Source organism: Mercurialis annua, linkage group LG4 (genome assembly GCF_937616625.2).
Source record: "Mercurialis annua linkage group LG4, ddMerAnnu1.2, whole genome shotgun sequence".
In the NCBI taxonomy this organism is placed as follows: domain Eukaryota; kingdom Viridiplantae; phylum Streptophyta; class Magnoliopsida; order Malpighiales; family Euphorbiaceae; genus Mercurialis; species Mercurialis annua.
Window position 1 is genome coordinate 20,369,962 of NC_065573.1, and position 10,875 is coordinate 20,380,836.

Sequence of the window (10,875 nt, forward strand, 5' to 3'; positions counted from 1 at the left end):
GAGCAATGAAGGATTCTGCATTGTGCTTTATAAAAAGAGATGGATCAGCAATAGAAACTGTGAATCCTTGTGAAAGAAAAGCTTTGGTCAATTTATCATTCCATTGTCTACTGGTCTGTTTTAAACCATAAAGAGATTTTTTAAGCTTGCATACCTTGTGAGAGTTAGAAGCACTGTTGAAACCAGGTGGAAATTTCATATAAACTTCTTCAAGTAAATCACCATGAAAAAAAGCATTGGTAATGTCTAGCTAATGTAACTGCCAGTTAAGAATTGCTGCTAAGGCCAGTAATGTTCTGATTGTTGTCATTTTTGCCAGTGAAGAGAAGGTTTCAAGATAATCCATACCATCTTGCTGGTTGTATCCTTTGGCCACTAATCTGGGGAATTCGGGGATTGATAAATCTCCGGAATCAAACCAAAAGTCAGTGATATCGAAAATTGGATCTCCGGATCCGTACCAATAATCGGTTCGGTTCGTAAATTTTATTTTTGATACGATTCGGTACGGGGATTCGGTTCTAATGATGCGGTACGGTTCGGTACGGATATCACTAAAACTATGGATATTGTTTTATTTAAAATATGATCTCTATTATATTATAATATATAATTTTGACTTTTAAAATTAATTAGGAACACATTCGTCTTTTTTATATTTTCAACCATCACAAATAAATAATCATCAATAAAATATAAGGACACAATTTGTATATTATCATTCGATTTAATATTAAATTTTTGATTATTTGATAAAGATACTTTTATCTATTTTCAAGTCTAAACTATATCATTTTTGTTAAAACTATGTAATTTGGTCAATAGTAGAAAATAATGAATATGTAAATTATTCATATTAATTTTTTTAAATACTTTTAATAATTATTAAATATTTGATAAATTTATATAATTTTATAAAACAATTTTAATGTTTAGTAATTCAAAATTAATACGAATATAATAATCAAATTAAAAATAGAATAATATATATATATATAATTTCGGTTCTTCGGGTATAAGTTCGGTTCGGTTTTCGGTACGGTTATTTATAAAAACTCCAGAACCGTATCAATTAAATTTTTGGTACGGTTCGGTTCGGAGAAAGTCAATGGACAACGGATATTTTTCGGTACTGGATATTTTTGGTCCAGTTTTTGGTTCGGTTTGAAGATATCCAGGAACCGTGCATACCCCTACTTGCCAGTTAGCTAGTCAACTACTGTCATGGAGTCATTTTCATGTTTTTTTTATTACCTTTTACTCATATGATAATTGTAATTTTTTATGTTTCACTCTAATTAAAAATATTTTTTCATATGATAATTGTTATTTTCTATTTTTCACTCTAATTGAATAGAGATATTTTGAGTTTTCAAACTATAACAAAAAAAATTGAAAGAAAGTTAGAGTAATAAATATATTACCAAAATAAAAATTATTATATTAAATTGAAACAGGTAAAAGTATTTTTTTGTTCCAGAGATTCATTTTTAAAATGTCTGAAAGCAAAGTACAGCTAAGACTTTTCAGAATTTAAGCCCTCAAAAATTGGTTGTATATCTCATCTTGATTCTTTAAATTTTGTGGTTGAAGACAGGCTGGTTTTAAATTTATTGCATATATTAATAAAAAAAATATGATAAAAAAAATCAATAATTTATACTCTTTTGGTCTATAATATTTATCGCATTTAATTAAAATATAAAAATTTTAAAAATAATTATTATCTCTTAACTTATGAACACTTTTATTAATTAGTTGATCCTTTTTTAAAATTTGTTGGTATTTATGATTATTATTATTATTATTTTGAGTCATTGTATTGTTTCAATAAATTATAGGAAATAAACTTAAAAAAATATCAATAAACATTTTTGATGTTTTAAAGTAATAAATAGTACGAATTAAAAATATTTTTTAAATACGACAAATATTGTGGATTAGAAGAACTAATTAGTAGATGATCCTATTCTTTGATTTCGCTTAATTTAAAATTAGAGATGAACAAATCCTTGGGTCAGTTATATTATTTTATCTCTTTCACTAAAAAATCAAAAAAAAATTTGATAATTTGGGGAGGGGAGCGCTTGTGGGAGGAATTGAACCCACGACCTAGCGGTTTTCTGCTTAGCGCTTATACCATTTGAGTTAAATCTCATTGGGACTAAAAAAATCAAATTAGTCAGTAAATTTAATTAAAAATGAGATTTAATCAGACTAATAAAAAGCTAAAAATTAAAATTAAACCAGTTGATTAGTCGATAATTAGATACAACAAAAAATTATAAATCAAACTATATCGAACTAACTAAATTAATAAAATGTAATTAAAATAAATGGTTAAATCGTTTAATTAATTAATCTGATTTAACCGATCATCCCTTACAACATGAAAGCTGCTTAAAAAAATACTACTTTAATAAAAGGCTTAATTACTTAAAAACCACCCACCTTGAACTTTTTTTTCGTTTATACCCTGATTTAGGAAAAAATTCATTTATACCCTGACGTATGTGTTTATGTTTCATCTCTACCCCGAGACACTAAATTAACCTCTTTTCATTTAAAAAAAAAGTTTAAAATAGTCCTTCATTTAGAGAAAAATTCATTTTTAATTAAATTCTAATTAGTTTAGGTTAAAACTGAAGAACTATTTTAAATTTTTTTTTAATAAAAAGAGGTTAATTTAGTGTCTCGGATAGAGGTGAAACATAAATACATACGTCAGGGTATAAATGAATTTTTTCCTAGGTCAGGGTATAAACGAAAAAAACGTTTAAGGTGAATGGTTTTTAAGTAATTAAGCCTTAATAAAAAGAAGAAAACAGAAATAAAAACAGAGCGGAAGACAAAACTCGAGTAGACAATATAACATAAACCGTGTCCGCAAACCGCAATGCAGGAAACTGAAGTACTATTCATACCATACCAATCAGTCAACTTTCATTTCATTCGTGACGGTATCATGCAACCACCCAACCAAAAACCAATTTTACAAATTAAACGAATACTTTAAATTAGTTTCACAAACTGTTAAATTTCATTTGTACACGTGTCATACTGGGTTGTGACCCACGTTTCATGCAAAGCCGAGAAGGAAATTTTGTCTGCAAAACATATTCGTTGCATATAAATCTTATAAATTATGAGTATATAGAATCTGTAGATTATAGATCGCTATAATTAAGTATTACAATAAATTCATTTCCAAATTTATCAGCAGCTCCATTTTTGGAGCTTTATATAAAAATAAATAAAGGGCTTTCTGGTTTCTTACTAAATCATCAGAAGTAATATTAATGGCGGCACTGCAACGGCGGTTCTTCATTTTTGCACTGCTTGTGGGTGGTTTATTTGGCGGCGGTGTCTCGTATACCAGACCACCGCCGCGTAAAGATATTTTTGTGCGACAGTTAGTAGAAGATGACACTACGCCACAACAGGTAATACTGAAAATTATTTTCTGTGCTTTTTCATTTGCATATTTGTTTATTCTTCTTCCATTGGAAATCAATTCAATTTTACTATAAAAACTTATTTAATTTATGTAATCATAAGTTTTTTTATTATTAATATAAATCATCAATAATTTTAAAAATAAAAATATTTATTAAATTTATTTTCTCTGAGAAAAATATGGAATAATTAAGCAAGCTGAAATTGTGTGTGTTGACGAAATCAGGAATAGATTAACAAAAGAAGGAAAATGGAGGTTGGTAATAGAGATGGAAATCAGTATTTAGCTGGTCATTAGGTCAAACGATTTGGTAGGCATGGGTGTGAATTTGTTATATCGGTTTGATAATGATTTAGTTTGAGTATAATTTGATTTAGTTTTCAGTTGTACCGAAGTGAAAAAGAAAAAACGTCTATATCAAATTTCAGCCCTTGAACCGGCCCGAAACCGGTGTAAGGTCATAGTTTCATTGAACCGTAAATTGCCGGGTTCGAACCGGAACCGGCAGTTTCTAAACCGTGGGCAAGTCTAAATGCGGGTGTTTATCAATATCCATGGATTTAGAGCTAATCGTCGGTTTTGGTTCGAACTTGCTAGTTCACAATTCAAAAACATTGAAACGGGTCAATTTGGTTTACAGTTTTTGTTTCGACCGATTTTAAAAATAAAACAAAATTATTTATTAAAATAAAATTTATATACTTAAAATTAAACTAAAATTTCTAGAATTAAATTTATAATAAATAATTAATTATATTTAAAGTTAAAAAGTTTCATTCAATTTACCTTGTTGATTATATATATAGTAGATATAAGAATTAATATTGTAAAAGTTTACCAACTTTAAATGTATTGTCATTTTAATCACGCCGTTTAAAAATCGTCACTCATACAACAACTATTTTTTCTTTTCAAATCGAAACACTAGTGGAAATTCGGTGAAAACCACTGAGTTGGTAACTGAATAGTGACATGTCATAACAAACTGCATAGTGACACGTCAACAATTTTCAACGGATTTTAAAACAGTGTATCGATTTGAAATAAATTGATAGTTGGTGTATGAAAATGACGATTTTTAAACGGCGTGATTGAAATGAAAAATATGTAAAGTTGATAAATATTTATGACATTACCCCTAGAGATAATCATATACTATCATAAAAACAAAAACTAGCAGTTAATATTTAAAAGAATAATTTTTTTAGTAATTAATATCCCATATATTATAGGATATAATTAGAGTAAAATAAAAGTGGAAAATGCTATAATTATTTTCTTTTTATCTTACTTTCTTCATTTGACCATTATACGAGTGTGATAAAAGTTCATCGAACAATGATAAGTGAATAAAGTAAGATTTACTTTGTAAGAACAAAATAATTGTAAAAATAATTGTAGAAAGACCAAAAGAATATATAAAAGAAATGTTAATTTTAGTAAGTAATCTTCTATACATGGTCGGATGTGTTACACTATTAGATGACAGATAAATTTATGACTAATATATATAAAAAATATTATATTTTGAATACTAATTATATATATAGTAAGATATATTAAATAAAAAAATTATATATATATCGGAAAAAAATACATATTAACAAATAATTATACATGTATAATATAGTAAGAAATATAATAAAAACCAAACACACTAAATATATTTTAAGAAAATTTTGGTTCGGCTAACTAAAACTTACTGTCAGTTTTGGTTCGATTTGATTGATATAAATATAGAGAAAAATTCTACATAATTATTAAATTAATATGTATTTATATTTGTGAGTGTGTGTAAATGAATGCATTATTTCAAATTTTGATTCTGTTAATTCAAATAAATCAAACTAAAATTAAAAACTGGAATTTTTAATTATTTATATGTAAACTAATTCTTTTTAATCAAATCAAAATAAATTTCTGATTTATTTAGATCCAATTAATAGTTTTAGTTCGATTTTTACTCAACTTTACCTTTGAGTATATACCATTTTAAAACCTTACTTGTATATATAGAAGATATGGCTTTGCTTGTATTTTTAAAATACATATAGTATTATCTTTTGAGATTATTTATATGCATGAATCATGTTTTAATATGAATCATTACGTTTCTTGATTGGAATTTCCTTATATTTCCAGTCCTTTTTAGATTCCTTAAATTTCGGTATTACTAACATCACATCATACTTATGTCCTTAACATATGACAATTTTGTTTAGTGGAATTCCTTATCCAGAAATTATTCTAAATACATGTATTTTGATGGATTCACATTTTAAGATCCCTTAATTTTATATTTTTAGTTTATCTGGTTTTTAAATTTCCATTTAATCTTATTCAGACCCTTAATTTTATGTTATTAATTTATCTAATTTTTAAACTTTCATTTTGTCTTATTTGATCCCTAAACTTTACATTTTTTAGTTTATTTGGTACCTAAACTTCCATCCACTTGCGAACTTGAGGAGCCAAAAAAATCAAAATCAAAGGATCAGATAAAACCAAATAGAAGTTCAGAAACCATATAAACTAAAAATGTAAAGTTCAGAAACCAAATACGACCAAATGAAAGTTCAGGGACCATATAAACTAAAAACGAGAAGTTCATGAACCTTGAAATGTGTTAATCTTATAGTATTAATTTGTACCCAACTTGAAATTAAAATGTATTTTGTCCATTTTTTTAAGAATTGCAATATATACCTTCTGTTCAACCGGTTTGATCACAAATTAAAGGTCAGTTCGGTCCAGTTTCTAAAATAAAAAATACAACTCAATCACTTTGTATCAAAAAAAAAAAAACTTTACGAATCAGCAAACAATTGAACCGATTGAATCGTAAAAATCAAAATAAAACATTTGGCTAATATTATGTAACAGGTGCATATATCAATGGTTGGTGAAAATAAAATGAGAATAACATGGATAACTATGGGTGAAGCTCCAAACACAGTAGACTATGGTTCATCTTCTGGAGCATACAAAAGTTCGGTAAAAGGGGTCACATCTACCTATAATTATCTCACCTATAAATCTGGCTATATTCATGAAGCAGTCATCGGTCCCCTCGCCCCTAACACGGTTTACCACTACCGTTGTAGCTCGAATTCAGCTCGTGACTTCGCTTTCAAAACTCCGCCTGCTCAATTCCCGATCAAATTCGCCGTCTCAGGTACTCAATTATGCTGATCACATTTTTAAATAGAGCCAATCATTAGTTCGGGTATTTATTCGGTTGGTTCAAGCTCGGTTTGCTCGAGTAGAGCTTGGATATTCTTATTTTTTATCAAATCCCGTCCGAGTCTGAACCCGTGTTGAGTTGGTTATTTACGTGCATAATAATTGTTGTATTTATTAAATTTTCATATAGGCCCGAAAAAAGATTCAAGATTGCATACATCTAATCTATAGACCCGACTTGGATAATAAATTAGGCCCGTATTGGGTGTGGATTTTCATTAGAGTCAAATTCAATTTAGCCGAGCTTGAATTCACTCAAATATTCAAAAAAAGTGTATATTTTAAATATTCCATATCAAATTAATCTGAAAACAAAAACAACTAATTTGATACTATTTATTAGTAAGAGTTTACGACTTCTATTTGATATTTTAAAGTACACAAATATTTTTTTTTTATCCCAAGTGTTGGAGCCATGTTTAATGTGGGAAAATATACGATTCAGGTGATCTTGGACAGACAGGTTGGACCAGCTCAACCCTAGAACACATATCAAAGTCAGAATATGATATGCTACTTCTACCTGGAGACTTATCATATGCTGATTTCCTCCAACATTTGTGGGACTCGTTCGGTCGATTGGTCGAGCCATTGGCTAGCCAGCGACCGTGGATGGTCACACAAGGCAATCACGAGGTCGAAAAAATTCCGCTACTACACTCAACACCCTTCACAGCCTATAATTCGAGGTGGCATATGCCATTTGAAGAAAGTGGTTCAAATTCTAATCTCTACTATTCCTTCAATGTTGCTGGTGTTCATGTGATTATGTTGGGATCATACACCGAGTTTGATCCATTGTCAGCTCAGTATAAATGGTTACAAGCAGATTTAGGCATGGTTGATAGGTCAAAAACTCCTTGGATTGTGGTACTACTTCATGCACCATGGTATAATTCTAATACTGCTCATCAAGGCGAGGCGGAGTCGATTTATATGAAAAAATATATGGAAGGTTTGCTTTATCGGGCTCGTGTTGATGTCGTTTTTACAGGTCATGTGCACGCCTACGAACGATTTGTAAGTCCTCTCTTACTCTTTATTTTACTTTTTATTTTGTTGCACAGATAATTTGCGCTCGCCGATTTTGTTCAATGGGTTTAGTATTTGTCTGGTTTCGGTTTAACTGAGTCGGATTTGAACATTTTTGAGATTGAATTCGGCCTGAAATTTAATCCCTCTTTTAACTGCAAGCATTGAAATTTTATTTTTATTAAAAAGTTTATTTAGGTCTGAAGAATGTTGGTCTAAAACAAGTATAAATCTAATTTGTGGATTTGAGTTTGAGTTATAGATATTATATCTAAATCGATTGAGACTGAGACTGAGTTTGAATTTTCTTGCAAAAGAATCAGACTCAACTAGGCTCAGCCCGAATCTGCCCAAACCTGGCCCACGATCAGGTTGGGTGCTAGGCCTGTTTTAATTGTTCATATCTCTAATTAAGCAAGCTAAATCCATTTTGATGCAATTATTACATGTTTAGAAATGATCATATATTTAATCCCAATGTTACGTCTATAATTAAGCAAATTAGATACAATTATTACTCGTATAAAAATGATAATATGATATGTTTTTTGAGACAATTGAGTTCTGACACTGTTTAATTGTTGATGGTGATTCATTTATACTTTAGACTCGTGTATACCAAGACAAAGCAGACAATTGTGGTCCGATTCATATAACTATCGGGGATGGTGGCAATCGTGAAGGTCTCGCTGGAGAGTAAGTCTAAATTCTCAAAACAATTGACGATTAATAATTTTAAATAAATAATTATGAAGTGCTAATTAATTAAAAAGATAATTGATATTTTGCAGGTATATAGATCCAAAACCAGAAATTTCACTATTCAGAGAGGCAAGTTTTGGGCATGGACAATTAGAAGTAGTGAATGCAAGTCATGCACAATGGATATGGCATAGAAATGAAGATGATGTACAAGTTCCAAGTGACTCAATCTGGCTAACAAGCCTGTCTTCCAATCCTGCTTGTAAAATCTGAAAATAGCTAGAAACTGAATATTACACATGAAATATTGTTTTCCTCATTTCTAGGAAAGTAGAATAAAAAAATTACAAATTCGATCAAGTAAAACATATTAAAAAAATAGTATGGTCTGAAATTCTAAACGAATTTTTATAATTTTGAGTGAAGTTTTATAATTTTGTACTTCTAATTTTATTTTAAATGGTTTTAACGATGAATCAATTTATTTTTTTCATTAGATTTAATATCATGTATTTAATTTCCCGTGTTTTTCATATTGTTAAAAATCATACCAACCTGTTATTAATTTTGTTTATCTTTTACAATTCTAACTAAAACTTATACTGTTTCGAATTTTAGTTAATTTATTTAATTCATGGATTTTATGTCAATGTGATTTTTTTAATAATAGGGTTGTTATGTGAAATTTCACTTTTTAAATTTTTGATTAAAATTATAAAAAAATCGAAAAGATTCGAATATTTTAACACACTAGGTCTTTTTAACTATTTATACGTAATAGGTGGATTTTTATCGTTTATTTTTATTATATATTTGAAAAATAAATTATAAATATCAGTTTTTATTTTAAAAATAAATTATAAATATCAGTTTTTATTTTAAAAATAAATTATAAATATCAGTTAAATTTAGTATGGGTGTAGATAATTGAATTGCGACTTTAAAGGAAAAAATTGATCCAGATTTATAGGTTTAAGTTTATAAAATTTGGCCCCTTATGCGATTGTGGGCTTGAACTTCTGGATGGGTATGGCTTATGAGGCTTGAAGGCCTATACTAATTCATCCAATATTAGATTATGATTGAGAAAATTAGGAAAAATACTCTCTTTTTAAAAATAATATGATTTTCTACCTCAACAAGGAAAAGATAGAAAAAATACCTCACTATTTTAATATATTTACTTTTTTACTCTAACACCTATTTATATTATAATTATACCTATTCATTATTATTATTTTACTCTAACTATATTATTAGGGATTTGTAAGTGACAACTGTCATTTCTTTTCCTTTTTTCTCTCTCTTTTTCTCTTTTTCTCTTTCCTCTCCATTGGCTTTCTTCTTCTCTGTTCTTTTTTTCCGCCATTTTTTTCTTCATTTTCTTCTTCTTCTTCTTCTTCTTCTTTATCTTTATTTTTTCTTCATTTTTATTCTCTTCTTCTTCATCGTTAATTCATCGCTCCGTCGTTGTTCCGCCATCATCCCGCCGTCGCTCCGCCGTTTTTCATATTTGATTTTAGCGATTTTTCTCAACTCGTGATTAATACGATTTCTTTTAACTTTCAGATCTACATAAATTACTCTTGAATTTTTCCAATTCTAAATCTAAAAATCTGTATTAAAAACGATTTTCTACACAAAAAAACGATTTTTGCAAAAAAAACAGCTTCTGATTATCATATGAGTATCATTACTGCATTATCATGTAATTATCATAACACTGCAGAGAAAATTGATTTTTTACTAAAAGAACAGTGTCTGATTATCATATGAATAACACTGTATTAATATATCGTTATCATAACATTATATGATTATGATAAGGTTATGATAATAGAAGTGTACGATAATGATAATAGTACAATAATGTTTTTATGATAATATAATGATAAGCTTATATAGTATGATAATATGATACTTACATGAATTTTTTTTTTACAGAAATAGTGTCATATGATAATGTTTTATCATATGATAACGAGATGATAATATTTATGGTACATATATGATAATATCTATGATAATGTATGATAAAATAGTTTCTGATTATCATGTCGTTATCATAACATTGGAGTATGATAATTAGATGATAATGAATTATGGTAAGCTTATGATAACTGGATGATAACGTACGTGAAAATAGAATTACAAAAAGATTCATGACACCAGTATGATAACCAGATGATAATAAAATAATAAAGTTATGATGATAGTATGATAATATGATACCTATATGTAAACAAATCACATAAAAATTATGATAATGAGATGATAATGTAAAGATAATAGTATGATAATATGATATCTGTATGAAAAAAATAATTACAAAAAAATTATGATAACGAGATGATAATGTGAAGATAACAGTATGATAATATTATACATGTATGAAAAAAACAATTATAAAAAAATTATGATTATAAGATGATAAGGTGACG

General features: G+C 28.0%; 1 protein-coding gene across 1 annotated transcript; it reads left to right on the forward strand.

Annotated features, from left to right (window-relative positions):
- Positions 1-3,161: 3,161 nt before the first annotated feature.
- On the forward strand, positions 3,162-8,868 carry LOC126676367 (probable purple acid phosphatase 20). The gene is made up of 5 exons (XM_050370558.2): positions 3,162-3,443; positions 6,341-6,632; positions 7,146-7,720; positions 8,340-8,428; positions 8,524-8,868. Exons 1-5 carry the CDS (start codon positions 3,300-3,302, stop codon positions 8,705-8,707), a joined length of 1,284 nt encoding a protein of 427 aa, XP_050226515.1. The 5' UTR covers positions 3,162-3,299; the 3' UTR covers positions 8,708-8,868.
- Positions 8,869-10,875: the final 2,007 nt, after the last annotated feature.